Source organism: Oncorhynchus mykiss, chromosome 24 (assembly GCF_013265735.2).
Source record: "Oncorhynchus mykiss isolate Arlee chromosome 24, USDA_OmykA_1.1, whole genome shotgun sequence".
Taxonomy (NCBI): Eukaryota; Metazoa; Chordata; class Actinopteri; order Salmoniformes; family Salmonidae; genus Oncorhynchus; species Oncorhynchus mykiss.
Window position 1 is genome coordinate 35,532,495 of NC_048588.1, and position 21,270 is coordinate 35,553,764.

At 48.0% G+C, this 21,270-nt stretch overlaps 1 protein-coding gene across 2 annotated transcripts in view; it reads right to left on the bottom strand.

Moving 5' to 3' along the window:
- Positions 1-19,314: 19,314 nt before the first annotated feature.
- LOC110503242 (ras-related protein Rap-2b) overlaps positions 19,315-21,270 on the bottom strand; it is a 2,317-nt gene continuing 361 nt past the window's right edge. Inside the window, exons 1-2 of one of the 2 annotated variants that reach the window (XM_021581609.2) lie at positions 20,738-21,270; positions 19,315-20,365 (exon numbers count right to left, since the gene is read on the bottom strand). The exon at positions 20,738-21,270 is cut by the window's right edge and continues 361 nt beyond it. In XM_021581609.2, the coding sequence (XP_021437284.1) occupies positions 20,786-21,270 (485 nt within the window). In that variant the 3' untranslated portion in view covers positions 19,315-20,365; positions 20,738-20,785. Of the gene's footprint in view, positions 20,377-20,737 lie in introns of both variants that reach the window. The other variant, XM_021581608.2, reaches the window with a different exon arrangement.

The following is a 21,270-nucleotide window of genomic DNA, read 5'->3' on the forward strand; positions in this document are numbered from 1 at the left end:
CTGTAATACCTACATGTCTCAACCTCTCCCTGTCCCAGTCTGTAATACCTACATGTTCAACCTCTCCCTGACCCAGTCTGTAATACCTACATGTTCACCCTCTCCCTGTCCCAGTCTGTAATACCTACATGTTCAACCTCTCCCTGACCCAGTCTGTAATACCTACATGTTCAACCTCTCCCTGTCCCAGTCTGTAATACCTACATGTTCAACCTCTCCCTGTCCCAGTCTGTAATACCTACATGTCTCAACCTCTCCCTAACCCAGTCTGTAATACTTACATGTCTCAACCCCCATAGTCCCCGTGCCCATGAACTCCAAGGTACGCTGCCTAAATGCCTAACACTCAGAGGAAAGCCCCAAAAATGGTCAAACACTCCAGTCACCCAAGTCATAGACTGTTCTCTCTGCTTCCGCACGGCAAGCGGTACCGGAACACCAAGTCTAGGTCCAAAAGGCTCCATAACAGCTTCTACCCCCAAAACATTAGACTACTGAACAATTAATCAATCGGCCACCCGGACAATTTTACATTGATCCCTGTTTGTTTTTACAGTGCTGATGCTATCTGTTTATTATCTACGCATAGTTCCTTTACCCCGACCTACAGTTGAATTTGAAAGTTTACATACACTTATGCTGGAGTCATTAAAACTATTTTTTCAACCACAAATCGGTTAGAACATCTACTTTGTGCATGACACAAGTCATTCTTCCAACAATTGTTTACAGACAGATTGTTTCACTTATAATTCCCTGCATTATAATTCCAGTAGGTCAGAAGTTTACATACACTAAGTTGACTGTGCCTTTAAACAGCTTGGAAAAGTCCAGAAAATTATGTCATGGCTTTAGAAGCTTCTGATAGGCAAATTGACATCATTTGAGTCAATTGGAGGTGTACCTGTGGATGTATTTCAAGGCCTACCTTCAAACTCAGTACCTCTGCTTGACATCATGGGAAAATCAAAAGAAATCAGCCAAGACCTCAGGAAAAAATTGTAGACCTCTACAAGTCTGGTTCATCCTTGGGAGCAATTTCCAAATGCCTGAAGGTACCACGTTCATCTGTACAAACAATAGTACACAAGTATAAACACCATGGGACCATGCAGCCGTCATACTGCTCAGGAAAGAGACGCGTTCTGTCTCCTAGAGATTAATTTACTTTGGTGCGAAAAGTGCAAATCAATCCCAGAACAACAACAAAGGACCGTGTGAAGATGCTGGAGGAAACAGGTACAAAGGTATCAATATCCACAGTAAAATTAGTATTTTATTGACACAACCTGAAAGGCCGCTCAGCAAGAAAGGAGCCACTGCTCCAAAACCGCCATAACAAAGCCAGACTACGGTTTCCAACTGCACATGGGGACAAAGATTGTACCTTTTGGAGAAATCTCCTCTGGTCTGATGAAAAAAAAATAGAACTGTTTGGCCATAATGCCCATTGTTATGTTTGGAGGGAAAAGAGGGAGGCTTTATGGGGACAAGCTTCTAAATCCATGACATAATTTTCTGGAATTTTCTAAGCTGTTTCAAGGCACAGTCAACTTAGTGTATGTAAACTTCTGACCCACTGGAATTGTGATGCAGTGAATGCTAAGTTAAATAATCTGTCTGTAAACAATTGTTGGAAAAATTACCTCTACCACAAAGTAGATGTCCTAACTGACTTGCCAAAACTATAGTTTGTTAACAAGAAATTTGTGGAGTGGTTGAAAAACAAGTTTTAATGACTCCTACCTAATCGTATGTAAACGTCCGACTTGATGGCTATTTAACAGTCTGATGGCCTTATCTAACAGTCATACCCAAGAAGACTTGACGTTATAATCGCTACCAAAGGTGCTTCAACAAAGCACTGAGTAAAGGGTCTGAAAAATCTTAAAAAGCTGTTTTTGCTTCATCATAATGGGGTATTGTGTGTAGATTTATGAAGGAAAAAAAACAATTATCTCTCTCGCCGTCTCTGACCCTGCTAGTCATCTGTGAACGTTTGAGCATCTTGAAGAACGATACGGCGTTACATGGCCATCTACTCATATAAATCTCCACCCGGAACAGACTGTCCACCCCTCAGAGCCTGGTTCCTCTCCACCCGGCACAGCCATAAGAGGACTGTCCACCCCTCAGAGCCTGGTTCCTCTCTAGGTTTATAATCTCCACCCGGCACAGCCATAATAGGACTGTCCACCCCTCAGAGCCTGGTTCCTCTCTAGGTTTATAATCTCCACCCGGCACAGACTGTCCACCCCTCAGAGCCTGGTTCCTTTCTAGGTTTATAATCTCCACCCGGCACAGACTGTCCACCCCTCAGAGCCTGGTTCCTCTCTAGGTTTATAATCTCCACCCGGCACAGCTATAAGAGGACTGTCCACCCCTAATAGCCTGGATCCTCTCTAGGTTTATAATCTCCACCCGGCACAGCCAGAAGAGGACTGTCCACCCCTCAGAGCCTGGTTCCTCTCTAGGTTTATAATCTCCACCCGGCACAGCCATAGACTGTCACAGACTGTCCACCCCTAATAGCCTGGTTCCTCTCTAGGTTTATAATCTCCACCCGGCACAGCCATAAGAGGACTGTCCACCCCTCAGAGCCTGGTTCCTCTCTAGGTTTATAATCTCCACCCGGCACAGCCATAAGAGGACTGTCCACCCCTCAGAGCCTGGTTCCTCTCTAGGTTTATAATCTCCACCCGGCACAGCCATAAGAGGACTGTCCACCCCTCAGAGCCTGGTTCCTCTCTAGGTTTATAATCTCCACCCGGCACAGACTGTCCACCCCTCAGAGCCTGGTTCCTCTCTAGGTTTATAATCTCCACCCGGCACAGCCATAAGAGGACTGTGCACCCCTCAGAGCATGGTTCCTCTCTAGGTTTATAATCTCCACCCGGCACAGCCATAAGAGGACTGTCCACCCCACAGAGCCTGGTTCCTCTCTAGGTTTATAATCTCCACCCGGCACAGCTAAAAGAGGACTGTCCACCCCTCAGAGCTTGTTTCCTCTCTAGGTTTATAATCTCCACCCGGCACAGCCAAAAGAGGACTGTCCACCCCACAGAGCCTGGTTCCTCTCTAGGTTTATAATCTCCACCCGGCACAGCCATAAGAGGACTGTCCACCCCACAGAGCCTGGTTCCTCTCTAGGTTTATAATCTCCACCCGGCACAGCCATAAGAGGACTGTCCACCCCTCAGAGCCTGGTTCCTCTCAAGGTTTATAATCTCCACCCGGCACAGCCATAAGAGGACTGTCCACCCCTCAGAGCTTGGTTCCTCTCTAGGTTTTGTCCTAGGTTCCTGCCTTTCTAAGCAGTTTTTCCTAGCCACCGTGCTTCCACATCTGCATTGGTTTCTGTTTGGGGTTTTAGGCTGGGTTTCTGTATAAACACTTTGTGACATCTGACAATATAGAAAAGGGCTTTATAAATACATTTGATTTGATAGAATCCTGAAAACGTGTCTTTTCCAAATAGAAGAGATAAAGATCAAAATGACTCACCAACGAGACCGTTTCCTCTGACTAAACTGATCCCTAACAGGAAATTCTCATTCACAAACATGACATGTAAACACAGGGACTCACACAAACAGGAACAAAAAACTAAAAAAGGCAGGAAGTCACTTGTTTTGGCAATTTTTCTTCTTCTCAAAAGCCAGAATTCTCAACACCACTCCTTAATAATCTCACAGCAGAGATAAACAGCACTCCTTAATAATCTCACAGCAGAGACCACTCCTTAATAATCTCACAGCAGAGATACTACTCTGTCATTTAAGAGACCACTCCTTAATAATCTCACAGCAGAGATAAACAGCACTCCTTAATAATCTCACAGCAGAGACCACTCCTTAATAATCTCACAGCAGAGATAAACAGCACTCCTTAATAATCTCACAGCAGAGATAAACAGCACTCCTTAATAATCTCACAGCAGAGATCACTCCTTAATAATCTCACAGCAGAGATAAACAGCACTCCTTAATAATCTCACAGCAGAGACCACTCCTTAATAATCTCACAGCAGAGATAAACAGCACTCCTTAATAATCTCACAGCAGAGATACTACTCCGTCATTTAAGAGACCACTCCTTAATAATCTCACAGCAGAGATACTACTCCGTCATTTAAGAGACCACTCCTTAATAATCTCACAGCAGAGATAAACAGCACTCCTTAATAATCTCACAGCAGAGATACTACTCCGTCATTTAAGAGATCACTTCTTAGTAATCTCACAGCAGAGATACTACTCTGTCATTTAAGAGACCACTCCTTAATAATCTCACAGCAGAGATACTACTCTGTCATTTAAGAGACCACTCCTTAATAATCTCACAGCAGAGATACTACTCTGTCATTTAAGAGATCACTCCTTAGTAATCTCACAGCAGAGATACTACTCTGTCATTTAAGAGACCACTCCTTAATAATCTCACAGCAGAGATAAACAGCACTCCTGAATAATCTCACAGCAGAGATAAACAGCACTCCTTAATAATCTCACAGCAGAGATAAACAGCACTCCTTAATAATCTCACAGCAGAGATACTACTCTGTCATTTAAGAGACCACTCCTTAATAATCTCACAGCAGAGATAAACAGCACTCCTTAATAATCTCACAGCAGAGACCACTCCTTAATAATCTCACAGCAGAGATAAACAGCACTCCTGAATAATCTCATAGCAGAGACCACTCCTTAATAATCTCACAGCAGAGATAAACAGCACTCCTGAATAATCTCACAGCAGAGATAAACAGCACTCCTTAATAATCTCATAGCAGAGACCACTCCTTAATAATCTCACAGCAGAGATAAACAGCACTCCTTAATAATCTCACAGCAGAGATAAACAGCACTCCTTAATAATCTCATAGCAGAGATAAACAGCACTCCTTAATAATCTCACAGCAGAGATAAACAGCACTCCTTAATAATCTCACAGCAGAGACCACTCCTTAATAATCTCATAGCAGAGACCACTCCTTAATAATCTCATAGCAGAGACCACTCCTTAATAATCTCATAGCAGAGATAAACAGCACTCCTTAATAATCTCACAGCAGAGACCACTCCTTAATAATCTCACAGCAGAGATAAACAGCACTCCTTAATAATCTCACAGCAGAGATACTACTCTGTCATTTAAGAGATCACTTCTTAGTAATCTCACAGCAGAGATACTACTCTGTCATTTAAGAGACCACTCCTTAATAATCTCACAGCAGAGATACTACTCTGTCATTTAAGAGATCACTCCTTAGTAATCTCACAGCAGAGATACTACTCTGTCATTTAAGAGACCACTCCTTAATAATCTCACAGCAGAGATAAACAGCACTCCTGAATAATCTCACAGCAGAGATAAACAGCACTCCTTAATAATCTCACAGCAGAGATAAACAGCACTCCTTAATAATCTCACAGCAGAGATACTACTCTGTCATTTAAGAGACCACTCCTTAATAATCTCACAGCAGAGATAAACAGCACTCCTTAATAATCTCAAAGCAGAGACCACTCCTTAACAATCTCACAGCAGAGATAAACAGCACTCCTGAATAATCTCATAGCAGAGACCACTCCTTAATAATCTCACAGCAGATATAAACAGCACTCCTGAATAATCTCACAGCAGAGATAAACAGCACTCCTTAATAATCTCATAGCAGAGACCACTCCTTAATAATCTCACAGCAGAGATAAACAGCACTCCTTAATAATCTCACAGCAGAGATAAACAGCACTCCTTAATAATCTCATAGCAGAGATAAACAGCACTCCTTAATAATCTCACAGCAGAGATAAACAGCACTCCTTAATAATCTCACAGCAGAGACCACTCCTTAATAATCTCATAGCAGAGACCACTCCTTAATAATCTCATAGCAGAGACCACTCCTTAATAATCTCATAGCAGAGATAAACAGCACTCCTTAATAATCTCACAGCAGAGACCACTCCTTAATAATCTCACAGCAGAGATAAACAGCACTCCTTAATAATCTCACAGCAGAGATACTACTCTGTCATTTAAGAGATCACTTCTTAGTAATCTCACAGCAGAGATACTACTCTGTCATTTAAGAGACCACTCCTTAATAATCTCACAGCAGAGATACTACTCTGTCATTTAAGAGAGAACCCCCACTCTGTCTTCCACAACTGCACATAGAGCCTGCATAGAAGCAGAACAGAAAAATGGCAGAAAATGTTTTTTTTTTAAAGTTAACACCAAATTTTCATAAGAGATACATGATCTGCTCAGTTCCTATGGAAACTGTAATGGTACTGTGGGAACCTCATAGGTAGTCTGTCTGACTCTGTATCACTGGGTTAGATCCAGGGAGTACTGTAACAATTCTGTATCACTGGGTTAGATCCAGGGAGTACTGTAACAATTCTGTATCACTGGGTTAGATCCAGGGAGTACTGTAACAATTCTGTGTCACTGGGTTAGATCCAGGGAGTACTGTAACAATTCTGTATCACTGGGTTAGATCCAGGGAGTACTGTAACAATTCTGTATTACTGGGTTAGATCCAGGGAGTACTTTAACAACTGTATCACTGGGTTAGATCCAGGGAGTACTGTAACAACTCTGTATCACTGGGTTAGATCCAGGGAGTACTGTAACAACTCTGTATCACTGAGTTAGATCCAGGGAGTACTGTAACAACTCTGTATCACTGGGTTAGATCCAGGGAGTACTGTAACAATTCTGTATCACTGGGTTAGATCCAGGGAGTACTGTAACAATTCTGTATCACTGGGTTAGATCCAGGGAGTACTGTAACAATTCTGTATCACTGGGTTAGATCCAGGGAGTACTGTAACAATTCTGTATCACTGGGTTAGATCCAGGGAGTACTGTAACAATTCTGTATCGCTGGGTTAGATCCAGGGAGTACTGTAACAATTCTGTATCACTGGGTTAGATCCAGGGAGTACTGTAACAACTCTGTATCACTGGGTTAGATCCAGGGAGTACTGTAACAACTCTGTATCACTGGGTTAGATCCAGGGAGTACTGTAACAATTCTGTATCACTGGGTTAGATCCAGGGAGTACTGTATCAACTCTGTATCACTGGGTTAGATTCAGGGAGTACTGTAACAATTCTGTATCACTGGGTTTGACTTTCTGCCTAGAAGAATCCATCTCAAGTCGATCTATTCAACTCTCCCTCTCCTCTCTGTAAAATGCCAGATCTCTCTCTCTGTCCTTCAATTAAGTCCTTCCTTTATCTACATGATCAACCTCCAAATATGCAAGAACCTCTCTCCTGTCCCCTCTCCTTTCCCCTCTCCCTTCCCCCTCTCCTTTCCTCTCTCCCTCTCCCCTTTCCTCTCTCCTCCTCCCTCTCTCCTTTCCCCTCTCCCTTCCCCCTATCCTTTCCCCTCTCCCTTCCCCCTCTCCTCTCTCCTCTCTCTCCCCCTCCCCTCTCTCCTCCTCCCCCTTCCCCCTCTCCTTTCCTCTCTCCCTCTCCTCCTCCCTCTCTTCTCTTCACTCTCTCAGCAGTGAGGACATACTGTGTGTACCAGACATGTTCTGACAGTAGATAGAGGAATGACAAAAATGACAGGAATTCACCAAAGTCCCCGTCTGTAAAATCAGAAGTGGAAAGTTGCACCCTGAGCAAACCTCAAGTATTGTCAAGATGCCCATCAGGGGCTGATCCCAAGTCAGTTTTGCAACCCCCCCCCCCCCCCCCCCCCCCCACCCCCTAATAATAAAGGTTAGGATTTTGTGGTGGGTAAGGTGATCCTAGAGCAACTATCATTATGACCCACCTAAAACTCTTTCAGTTTTCTGATGACCCATCAAATTGTAACCACAACTCGGTCCTTAGACGAGCCTCTGACCCAACAAGAGTTGGCCATGATCCACCCACCATTTGGGAACAGCTTTATCTAAACCCATTGTCCACTCCCTCTCAACTCAGCTCCAAGTGGGCTTCACTGCTTTCACTGTCTCAGTTCAAAAGTATAACAACACAGCTGAATGAGATGGCAGTAAGACTGGTGATTAAAGCAATGATTAGGAAATTACAATCAGTAGACTAAAGAAACTCTGCCAAGAGCCAACAGCCCATTTCCCCGAGGAGAGGAATAACTGTGTGTTTGGTCTTACGAGAGAGTGGGAGTGTACCTGTGTGTGTTGACAGAGTGTGGGAGAACGTGTGTTTAACAGAGAGTAAAATAACCATCCTAATGTGTGTGGTCACTCCAAGGTTCAGCCCTCACTCAAAGGTTCACCCCTCACTCCAAGGTTCAGCCCTCACTCCAAGGTTACCCCTCACTCAAAGGTTCTGCCCTCACTCCAAGGGAACCCCTCACTCCAAGGGAACCCCTCACTCCAAGGGAACCCCTCACTCCAAGGTTAACCCTCACTCCAAGGTTACCCCTCACTCCAAGGTTCAGCCCTCACTCCAAGGTTACCCCTCACTCCAAGGTTACCCCTCACTCCAAGGTTCAGCCCTCACTCCAAGGTTAACCCCTCACTCCAATGTTACCCCTCACTCCAAGCAAGACTAACAGCAGAGACATTGCTCCAGTGTTGAAATGGTGTTGTCACTCAGGAAATGAAACCATGGAAACCCACCCCCCCACCCCCCGCTACACTAAAATCTGTGTAAATCAAAGGTTAAATATTGAAAGAAGCACACAATGAAGATTTCACTTTCAATTAATATTTTCTAATTAGGATTGTCAAGTAACCTGCACTGTGCTACACAGAGAAAGAGGGCGAGAGGGGTAGAGACAGCGGTGGAGAATGAGACAGCGGTGGAGAATGAGACAGCGGGGGAGAATGAGACAGCGGGGGAGAATGAGACAGCGGGGGAGAATGGGACAGCGGGGGAGAATGAGACAGCGGGGGAGAATGAGACAGCGGGGGAGAATGAGACAGCGGGGGAGAATGAGACAGCGAGGGGGAATGAGACAGCGGGGGAGAAAGAGACAGCGAGGGAGAAAGAGACAGCGAGGGAGGACGAGGCAGCGAGGGAGGACGAGGCAGCGAGGGAAAACGAGGCAGCGAGGGAGAAAGAGGCAGCGAGGGAGAAAGAGGCAGCGAGGGGGAAAGAGGCAGCGAGGGAGAACGAGGCAGCGAGGGAGAACGAGACAGCGAGGGAGAAAGAGGCAGCGAGGGAGAAAGTGACAGCGAGGGAGAAAGTGACAGCGAGGGAGAAAGTGACAGCGAGGGGGAAAGTGGCAGCCAGGGAGATTGAGGCAGCCAGGGAGGAAGAGGCAGCCAGGGAGGAAGAGGCAGCCAGGGAGAATGAGGCAGCGAGGGAGAATGAGGAAGCGAGGGAGAATGAGGCAGCGAGGGAGAATGAGGCAGCGAGGGAGAAAGAGACAACGAGGGAGAATGAGACAGCTAGGGAGAAAGAGGCAGCGAGGGAGAAAGGGGCAGCGAGGGAGAAAGAGGCAGCGAGGGAGAAAGAGGCAGCGAGGGAGAACGAGGCAGCGAGGGAAAACGAGGCAGCGAGGGAGAAAGAGGCAGCGACGGAGAAAGAGGCAGCGAGGGGGAAAGAGGCAGCGAGGGAGAACGAGGCAGCGAGGGAGAACGAGACAGCGAGGGAGAAAGAGGCAGCGAGGGAGAAAGTGACAGCGAGGGAGAAAGTGACAGCGAGGGAGAAAGTGACAGCGAGGGGGAAAGTGGCAGCCAGGGAGATTGAGGCAGCCAGGGAGGAAGAGGCAGCCAGGGAGAATGAGGCAGCGAGGGAGAATGAGGAAGCGAGGGAGAATGAGGCAGCGAGGGAGAATGAGGCAGCGAGGGAGAAAGAGACAACGAGGGAGAATGAGACAGCTAGGGAGAAAGAGGCAGCGAGGGAGAAATGAGACAGCGAGGGAGAAAGAGGCAGCGAAGGAGAACGAGGCAGCGAGGGAGAATGAGACAGCGAGGGAGAAAGAGGCAGCGAGGGAGAAAGTGACAGCGAGGAAGAAAGTGACAGCGAGGGGGAAAGTGGCAGCCAGGGAGATTGAGGCAGCCAGGGAGGAAGAGGGGGCCAGGGAGAATGAGGCAGCGAGGGAGAATGAGGAAGCGAGGGAGTTGAGGCAGCGAGGGAGAATGAGGCAGCGAGGGAGAAAGAGACAACGAGGGAGAATGAGACAGCTAGGGAGAAAGAGGCAGCGAGGGAGAAAGGGGCAGCGAGGGAGAAAGAGGCAGCGAGTGAGAAAGAGGCAGCGAGGGAGAACGAGGCAGCGAGGGAGAATGAGACAGCGAGGGAGAAAGACACAACGAGGGAGATTGAGGCAGCGAGGGATAAAGTGACAGCGAGGGGGAAAGTGGCAGCCAGGGAGATTGAGGCAGCCAGGGAGGAAGAGGCAGCGAGGGAGAAAGAGGCAGCGAGGGAGAACGAGGCAGCGAGGGAAAACGAGGCAGCGAGGGAGAAAGAGACAACGAGGGAGAATGAGACAGCTAGGGAGAAAGAGGCAGCGAGGGAGAAAGAGGCAGCGAGGGAGAAAGTGACAGCGAGGGAGAAAGTGACAGCGAGGGAGAAAGTGACAGCGAGGGGGAAAGTGGCAGCCAGGGAGATTGAGGCAGCCAGGGAGGAAGAGGGGGCCAGGGAGAATGAGGCAGCGAGGGAGAATGAGGAAGCGAGGGAGTTGAGGCAGCGAGGGAGAATGAGGCAGCGAGGGAGAAAGAGACAACGAGGGAGAATGAGACAGCTAGGGAGAAAGAGGCAGCGAGGGAGAAAGGGGCAGCGAGGGAGAAAGAGGCAGCGAGGGAGAAAGAGGCAGCGAGGGAGAACGAGGCAGCGAGGGAGAATGAGACAGCGAGGGAGAAAGACACAACGAGGGAGATTGAGGCAGCGAGGGATAAAGTGACAGCGAGGGGGAAAGTGGCAGCCAGGGAGATTGAGGCAGCCAGGGAGGAAGAGGCAGCGAGGGAGAAAGAGGCAGCGAGGGAGAACGAGGCAGCGAGGGAAAACGAGGCAGCGAGGGAGAAAGAGGCAGCGAGGGAGAAAGAGGCAGCGAGGGGGAAAGAGGCAGCGAGGGAGAACGAGGCAGCGAGGGAGAACGAGACAGCGAGGGAGAAAGAGGCAGCGAGGGAGAAAGTGACAGCGAGGGAGAAAGTGACAGCGAGGGAGAAAGTGACAGCGAGGGGGAAAGTGGCAGCCAGGGAGATTGAGGCAGCCAGGGAGGAAGAGGCAGCCAGGGAGAATGAGGCAGCGAGGGAGAATGAGGAAGCGAGGGAGAATGAGGCAGCGAGGGAGAATGAGGCAGCGAGGGAGAAAGAGACAACGAGGGAGAATGAGACAGCTAGGGAGAAAGAGGCAGCGAGGGAGAAATGAGACAGCGAGGGAGAAAGAGGCAGCGAAGGAGAACGAGGCAGCGAGGGAGAATGAGACAGCGAGGGAGAAAGAGGCAGCGAGGGAGAAAGTGACAGCGAGGGAGAAAGTGACAGCGAGGGGGAAAGTGGCAGCCAGGGAGATTGAGGCAGCCAGGGAGGAAGAGGGGGCCAGGGAGAATGAGGCAGCGAGGGAGAATGAGGAAGCGAGGGAGTTGAGGCAGCGAGGGAGAATGAGGCAGCGAGGGAGAAAGAGACAACGAGGGAGAATGAGATAGCTAGGGAGAAAGAGGCAGCGAGGGAGAAAGGGGCAGCGAGGGAGAAAGAGGCAGCGAGGGAGAAAGAGGCAGCGAGGGAGAACGAGGCAGCGAGGGAGAATGAGACAGCGAGGGAGAAAGACACAACGAGGGAGATTGAGGCAGCGAGGGATAAAGTGACAGCGAGGGGGAAAGTGGCAGCCAGGGAGATTGAGGCAGCCAGGGAGGAAGAGGCAGCCAGGGAGAATGAGGCAGCGAGGGAGAATGAGGAAGCGAGGGAGAATGAGGCAGCGAGGGAGCATGAGGCAGCGAAGGAGAAAGAGACAACGAGGGAGAATGAGACAGCGAGGGAGAAAGAGGCAGCGAGGGAGAAAGAGGCAGCGAGGGAGAAAGAGGCAGCGAGGGAGAAAGAGGCAGCGAGGGAGAATGAGACAGCGAGGGATCATGAGGCAGCGAGGGAGAATGAGAAATTCAGGGAGAAAGACACAACGAGGGAGAATGAGGCAGCGAGGGAGAAAGAGGCAGCCATGGAGAATGAGAAATTCAGGGAGAAAGACACAACAAGGGAGAATGAGGCAGCGAGGGAGAATGAGGCAGCCATGGAGAATGAGGCAGCCAGGGAGAATGAGGCAGCCAGGGAGAATGAGGCAGCGAGGGAGAAATGAGACAGCGAGGGAGAACGAGGCAGCGAGGGAGAAAGTGACAGCAAGGGAGAAAGTGACAGCGAGGGAGAAAGTGGCAGCCAGGGAGAAAGTGAAAGTGGCAGCCAGGGAGATTGAGGCAGCCAGGGAGGAAGAGGCAATCAGGGACAATGAGGCAGCGAGGGAGAATGAGGCAGCGAGGGAGATTGAGGCAGCGAGGGAGAATGAGGCAGCGAGGGAGAATGAGGCAGCGAGGGAGAACGAGGCAGAACGAGACAGCGAGGGAGAAAGTGACAGCGAGGGAGAATGAGACAGCGAGGGAGAAAGAGGCAGCGAGGGGGAAAGAGGCAGCGAGGGAGAACGAGGCAGCGAGGGAGAACGAGACAGCGAGGGAGAAAGAGGCAGCGAGGGAGAAAGTGACAGCGAGGGAGAAAGTGACAGCGAGGGAGAAAGTGACAGCGAGGGGGAAAGTGGCAGCCAGGGAGATTGAGGCAGCCAGGGAGGAAGAGGCAGCCAGGGAGAATGAGGCAGCGAGGGAGAATGAGGAAGCGAGGGAGAATGAGGCAGCGAGGGAGAATGAGGCAGCGAGGGAGAAAGAGACAACGAGGGAGAATGAGACAGCTAGGGAGAAAGAGGCAGCGAGGGAGAAATGAGACAGCGAGGGAGAAAGAGGCAGCGAAGGAGAACGAGGCAGCGAGGGAGAATGAGACAGCGAGGGAGAAAGAGGCAGCGAGGGAGAAAGTGACAGCGAGGGAGAAAGTGACAGCGAGGGGGAAAGTGGCAGCCAGGGAGATTGAGGCAGCCAGGGAGGAAGAGGGGGCCAGGGAGAATGAGGCAGCGAGGGAGAATGAGGAAGCGAGGGAGTTGAGTGAGCGAGGGAGAATGAGGCAGCGAGGGAGAAAGAGACAACGAGGGAGAATGAGACAGCTAGGGAGAAAGAGGCAGCGAGGGAGAAAGGGGCAGCGAGGGAGAAAGAGGCAGCGAGGGAGAAAGAGGCAGCGAGGGAGAACGAGGCAGCGAGGGAGAATGAGACAGCGAGGGAGAAAGACACAACGAGGGAGATTGAGGCAGCGAGGGATAAAGTGACAGCGAGGGGGAAAGTGGCAGCCAGGGAGATTGAGGCAGCCAGGGAGGAAGAGGCAGCCAGGGAGAATGAGGCAGCGAGGGAGAATGAGGAAGCGAGGGAGAATGAGGCAGCGAGGGAGAATGAGGCAGCGAAGGAGAAAGAGACAACGAGGGAGAATGAGACAGCGAGGGAGAAAGAGGCAGCGAGGGAGAAAGAGGCAGCGAGGGAGAAAGAGGCAGCGAGGGAGAATGAGACAGCGAGGGATCATGAGGCAGCGAGGGAGAATGAGAAATTCAGGGAGAAAGACACAACGAGGGAGAATGAGGCAGCGAGGGAGAAAGAGGCAGCCATGGAGAATGAGAAATTCAGGGAGAAAGACACAACAAGGGAGAATGAGGCAGCGAGGGAGAATGAGGCAGCCATGGAGAATGAGGCAGCCAGGGAGAATGAGGCAGCCAGGGAGAATGAGGCAGCGAGGGAGAAATGAGACAGCGAGGGAGAACGAGGCAGCGAGGGAGAAAGTGACAGCAAGGGAGAAAGTGACAGCGAGGGAGAAAGTGGCAGCCAGGGAGAAAGTGGCAGCCAGGGAGATTGAGGCAGCCAGGGAGGAAGAGGCAATCAGGGACAATGAGGCAGCGAGGGAGAATGAGGCAGCGAGGGAGATTGAGGCAGCGAGGGAGAATGAGGCAGCGAGGGAGAATGAGGCAGCGAGGGAGAACGAGGCAGAACGAGACAGCGAGGGAGAAAGTGACAGCGAGGGAGAATGAGACAGCGAGGGAGAATGAGACAGCGAGGGAGAAAGAGGCAGCGAGGGAGAATGAGACAGCGAGGGAGAATGAGGCAGCGAGGGAGAAAGAGGCAGCGAGGGAGAATGAGGCAGTGAGGGAGAATGAGGCAGTGAGGGAGAACGAGGCAGCGAGGGAGAAAGAGACGGCGAGGGAGAATGAGACAGCGAGGGAGAAAGAGACGGCGAGGGAGAATGAGACAGCGAGGGAGAATGAGACAGCGAGGGAGAAAGAGGGCGCGAGGGAAAGGGAGAGGGGTAGAGACAGCGAGGGAGAAAGTGACAGCGAGGAAGAAATTGACAGCGAGGGGGAAAGTGGGCGCGAGGGAAAGGAAGAGGGGTAGAGACAGCGAGGGAGAAAGTGACAGCGAGGGAGAAAGTGACAGCGAGGGAGAAAGAGACAACGAGGGAGAAAGAGACAGCGAGGGAGAAAGAGACAAGGAGGGAGAAAGTGACAGCACCACTAAAAAACTAAACCAGAAGACATCTGGTCAACATCTGACAACAATTCTGCATGTAGGTCTAATTTTAAAATGTAGCTAGAACAGGAACGATAAAAAGACACAAACACACACTGCACATTGGCCTCAACATACTCCACAGACACAACCCAAACTCAAAATAACCCAGTGACGTCCAGAGGCAAAGAGCACCCTCTAATTCAAAGAGGAGTCTATATGGTGATTAAGAACCATGTAAAAAAAATGGAACTGTCAAATACACACCACACACACACACACACACTTTCTACTGCAACACTTCCTCTATGACTGCTAGCCTCTGCTACAGATTATACATCTACAATCAGAAATCCCATCTCCCAGTCATAGCGCTGGCCACTACATGAGATAAGAACCTATCTGACCCTGGACTCGTGGTTAGGGGCAAGATGCAGCTTCTCCCAGCAGATACTCAGCACCACAGAACCGAGCAACGGGCTCAGAGCTATGGGTGTGCACAGTTCAGAAACCAGTTACATTCTAGCTAGGAGACATAGAAGGAATGTGCATCGATGCAGCAAGCAGCGTTTGAGCCACCTTGGATTAAGCTCGTGTGTGGAACTGCAACACATTGGCCTTTTCTCAATTGTTTTCTCTCAAATTCCTTTGTCCTCTCCCGCCTCCTTTCGAAAAAGGTCAAAGGTCATCGAGGAGAGGGAACGGAGACAAAAAATGTGATCGTAGGAAATGAGAGTCCTTGTCCACTCACATGTCATCAGGCAAATGGCATTTCCAGGGGTGGATCCCAAAACATACTGAACAAAACTATATAAATACAACATGTAAAGTGTTGATCCCGTGTTTCATGAGCTGAAATAAAAGATCCCAGAATTTTGCAATACGCACAAAAAGCTTAATTCTCAAATTTTGTGCACCAATATGTTTATTTTGTTTGTTTACATCCCTGTTAGTGAACATTTCTCCTTTGCCAAGATAATCGATCCACCTGACAGGTGTGGCAAATTATAAAGAAGATTAATCATGATCATTACACAGGTGAACCTTGTGCTGGGGACAAAAAAACAAAACAAAAATCACACAACACAATTCTACAGATGTCTCAAGTTAAGGGAGCATGCAATTGGCATACTGACTGCAGGAATGTCCACCAGAGCTGTTGCCAGAGAAATTAATGTTTATTTTAGAGAATTTGGCAGTACATCCATCCGGCATCACAACCACGTGTAACCACACCAGCCCAGGACCTCCACATCCGGCTTCTTCACCTTCGGCTGAGACCTGCCACCCGGACAGCTGATGAAACGGAGGAGTATTTCTGTCTGTAATAAAGCCCTTTTGTGGGGAAAAACTCATTCTGATTGCACCCATGTCTACGCCCCTGTCCAGTCATGTAAAATCCATAGATTAGGGTCTAATGCGTTTATTTAAATTGGACTGATTTCCTTTGAACTGAAATGTTTTGAAATTGTAGCATTCTGCATTTATATTTTTGTTCAGTATATATAAATATATACACACATACATACATACATACATACATACATACATACATACATACATACACACATACACACGTACATACATACACACACACACACACACACACGTAAAATGGTAAAAACAAATTTGACTAGTTGTGGCAGACATTTTATAGATAAAACGGTTGTTTTTAAACATGTGCATGCATTTCTCCTCCAACAAAACAAAAGTTGAATCAAAAAGATTTTAAAACTCTTCCACGGTAGGATCCACATGACCATCCTCGATGAAAGGTGGCTATCGAGGGGAGGACTCTCTTCCGTTCACCTACTAACAAATCTCCTCCACCACGTCACGGAGGAGAGAGGATGGAGCAGAGGACAAACTTTTGCACAAATGAGAAAAGGCCATTGGTTAATCAACGAGCGTGACAGGAGCAGGGACGACACAACGGCAAGGCATATTCTTTAAAGCTAACATCTAATTGGACAAAAAGCAACTTGTATGGCCTTGAAGAAAGAGAGAGAGAGAGAGCAAGAGAGAGAGAGCGAGAGAGAGCGAGAGAGTGATTAGGAACCTAACACTATCACTAGAGCAGCCTGACCTCCAGCTACAGAACTAGCCTGAGGTTAGGAAGGAGAAAGACGGCCACTCATACCACTTCTCCATGTCCCCCAAACCATGGCAACCACATCATATGACCACCTCCCGTGACCAGCAGGACAATGAGAAAATGCAGACCGTGTGTAAACCTCACCAACACTTCCTGTTGGCTGAAAAGGTCCAAACATGCACAGTGGGGCGGGGCTCTCGGAATGTTAAACAAAACAACAACAAAAAAAGGACTGCATAGAATCTGTCCCACTTCACAGGCATGTGCAAGAGTACATAGGCTCCACACTGTTAGGCTACACTACACGGTTACAAATGATTTATAACGTTATAAAAGTCAAATACATGTTCTAACCAAGACTGCAACTGAACCGTTCACACCACTCAACAGATCCATGTTTGGTAACGGAGGAGAGGAAGTGAAACTTTCCCCTTTTCCTCTCTGAAAAAAAGGCAGAGCTGGATGAATCAAGAAAAAAACAGGAACTCTGGCCTGACACACAATCTAGTCCTTTTCTCTCCAAAGGAAAATATTATTCTGCCATCAGTTGTTTACACCACAGCGAGTGCTTGATTCAGAGAGGTTGGGTTGAAAGACACATTTCAGTTGAATGCGTTCAGTTGTACAACGGACGAGGTATCTTCGTTTCCATTTCCCTTTAAAAGTGAGGCAGCGCAGAGGGGGGAAGACATATCTGGTGCAGATATCCACCCACAACTCTGTAGCACACGGTGACCTATCTGACTATCTGTCTGGTTGCGTTTTAGCTGTCTAAGGCCTGAGAGGCTACAAGCCATTCCTTAAGCAAGGAGATTCACTCTAGCACAGCAACAGGCTAAATGCTAGCCTAACTGAAACTGCGATAGACCACAGTTCTGAAGGTAGCAACTAACAACTAAGTGAGAGAATTTTGCAGCTAATGAGAAAAACAGAAAAAAAAATAACAGAACAATTCATGTAAAATGCCAAACACACACTCTCTCTCAGTCTACAGACACAGGCAAACACACACTCTCTCTCAGTCTACAGACACAGGCAAACACACACTCTCTCTCAGTCTACAGACACAGGCAAACACACTCTCTCTCAGTCTACAGACACAGGCAAACACACACTCTCTCAGTCCACAGACACAGCCAAACACACACTCTCTCTCAGTCTACAGAACACAGGCAAACACAAACTCTCTCTCAGTCTACAGACACAGCCAAACACACACTCTCTCTCAGTCTACAGAACACAGGCAAACACAAACTCTCTCTCAGTCTACAGACACAGGCAAACACACACTCTCTCAGTCTACAGACACAGCCAAACACACACTCAGTCTACAGACACAGGCAAACACACACTCTCTGTCTACAGACACAGCCAAACACACACTTCCACATAAATATGTAAACACACACGTCACAGTCTTCTTTTTGTTTCCCCTTTTCCAGAACAGACCGCTCTGCAATCAGCCCAGAACAGACCGCTCCGCAATCAGCCCAGAACAGACCGCTCTGCAATCAGCCCAGAACAGACCGCTCTGCAATCAGCCCAGAACAGACCGCTCTGCAATCAGCCCAGAACAGACCGCTCTGCAATCAGCCCAGAACAGACCGCTCTGCAATCAGCCCAGAACAGACCGCTCTGCAATCAGCCCAGAACACACCGCTCTGCAATCTGCCCAGAACAGACCGCTCTGCAATCAGCCCAGAACAGGGCAGATTAATCCCTGTTTGTAAACACCCACCTATCTCAGCCTCACTGTCCATCACCATAACACACCTCCATTACTCCTTCATCGTTCACCCACCTACCAGCTCTCTGTCTCACGTCAGACGTTCACTCACCTACCAGCTCACTGTCTCACGTCAGACGTTCACCCACCTACCAGCTCTCTGTCTCACATCAGACGTTCACCCACCTACCAGCTCTCTGTCTCACGTCAGACGTTCACCCAAGGTTAGACATTAACTCTGAATGGTTAAGGTCAGGCATTAACTCTGAATGGTTAAGGTTAGGCATTAACTCTGAATGGTTAAGGCCAGGCATTAACTCTGAATGGTTACGGTCGGGTATTAACTCTGAATGGTTAAGGTCAGGCATTAACTCTGAATGGTTAAGGCCAGGCATTAACTCTGAATGGTTAAGGTCAGGCATTAACTCTGAAAGGTTAAGGTTAGGCATTAACTCTGAATGGTTAAGGTAAGGGTTAAAACAACAATATCAAAAACAACTTTATATCGCTAGATTCGACCTTGCAACCTTGAAGGTCACCGTTGCCCCAAGTGGCCGGTTTCCACGTCTTCTCCCGCCATCCTCAGACATGATTGGACACATTTAGTGTTACCTTTCACCTCATTTCTACATTCTAGCACTGACTGCAGAGATTTTCAATGGCACTGTTTATACATCTGAGCTGTGACTGCCCTACTGGTAACTTAGAGAGAGAGAGAGCAGACTGCCCTACTGGTAACCTAGAGAGAGAGAGAGCAGACTGCCCTACTGGTAACCTAGAGAGAGCGAGAGAGAGCAGACTGCCCTACTGGTAACCTAGAGCGAGAGAGAGAGAGCAGACTGCCCTACTGGTAACCTAGAGAGAGCGAGAGAGAGCAGACTGCCCTACTGGTAACCTAGAGAGAGAGCAGACTGCCCAATATAATGGATCTGATTTACCTGAGAAACAGACACACTTACAAAGAGAGAAAACACAACAACGGCGTTTTTTTAAAAAAAAATGCAATTTGTATTAAAAGTATTTTTAAAACAGACAGACAGCTGTTAAAAGGCTGGTCTGAAATTAAACTTACAATCGGGTTAGACTTTAATGGTACATCGCATTTACTCTTTAAAATAAAAACAAAACATAGAATTCCTTTCATTTAAAACGGTCTGGAAGAAGTGTTTGGTTAAGTCAAAAGTTTCCAGTACCTGTGTATTTAAAAATTTAAACCCATGAGAGAAATTACAACAACAACAAAAAAAAATCTTAGTTTTCAAAAGGCCAAAAAAATAAAAACGAAATAGAAGACAACCACCATTCCTTTATCAAAAGGCTTGTTGTTACATTGTTTCTTCTTCTTCTCCAACCCAAAGAGATTATCCAGACCAACAGTTAAGAACTTTTGTAGATTGCCATGTCGTGGGAGTCTTGTGTCTCTCTCAGGTTGGCACTAAATTTGAACAGCTAGTTTTGGAAAGGCACTCGATGCGAGGGCGGTCGGGTCGCCGTCTGTCCGTCAGTAACGTAAATGTCCTCGCGCATGTTCGAAGGAGAAGAAACAAACACAACAAAAACGGGTGGCACTCATCATAACACTCCACCAAAAGTTGTGTCCAATTCTAACCTCACTGACTTTGAAAAACATATTTTTTTTGTGTGCTGTGGTCACAGAACATAACTCCATGAGGGCGGAAAAAATGTCAAAAAATTAAATGCCCCCCCCCCCCCCCTCAAAAAAATAACTAATATGCAGCAATTAACAAAATATGCTGTTCTAGTCATATCCTCTTTTCATAAAAGGAATATCCATAGCGTTTCAGGTCCCAGTCTCGACGTCTCTGCCATTGGGGATAAATTCCAGCTGGGAGCGCAAGCTGAGACAGGGGTCGCTAACTCAGCTGAGCTGTTGACATCAACGGTGTACGATTCTCCAGCCGAACGGAATTCCCGAAGAGTGGCCCTCACCCTCCCTGCTTACCCTCCTCCCTCACGGAATTCCTTAACTCAGTCCAAGGTGAGCCACGAAGAACAATTCAACAGTACAGACTACCTGCAACACACCTCCAAAAGAAAAACAGATATATGGTGAACTAAAAACGTCAGCTTACATTGAACATCTCAACATAGCACCGGGCTAACCCTTTTTCCAAGGATGCAAGTGCCCGTTGTTTGAAATTGTAGCCATTTTCCCAGAACATTCAAGTACTCTGCCATGTAAACACTGGTACAGATGAGATTTCTGTCTTTTCTAAGCCTGTGCAACACATTGTATATGACACTTTCCAATACTAATGATGACAGTTAACACCAAAGTATTGTTCAAAATGTGTCTGTTTTTTGTCTTCAAGCAAAACGTATATCGAGTTTCCTCGATTCTTGTTTCTTTTAAGTTTAGATTTAATATTAGGAAGGGCTCACTCACCATTTGCAAATTTAAGAAATGTGAAAACATTTAACTTAGATTCTCCTTTTAAAGAATAACACAAGACGAGCAGCACTGGTCGTTTCTGCCTGGTGCTGAATAGTTCATCTGTCTGACAATCTCTGCAAACAGTTCGTCCACCGAGCCTTTATTTTTGGCTGAAGTTTCCATAAACGGGCAATTCCACTCATCCGCCAGCGCTTTCCCTTCCCCGGCCGAGACCTCCCTCTCGCCCTCCAGGTCCACTTTATTCCCGACCAGAATCATCGGCACCCTCTCGTACCGTTTCACCCGAATGATCTGATCCCTCATTGGTTTGATGTCTTGGAAGCTTTGTTGGTTGACCAAGCTGTAGACTAGGATGAAACCCTGTCCGTTTTTGATGTACAGGTCTCGCATGGAGGCGAACTGCTCGGTCCCCGCTGTGTCCAGTATCTCCAGAACGGAAGGCGACGAGTCCACCTCGATCTCCTTTCGGTAGAAATCCTCTATCGTGGGATCATATTTCTCTATAAAGGATCCCGTTACGAATT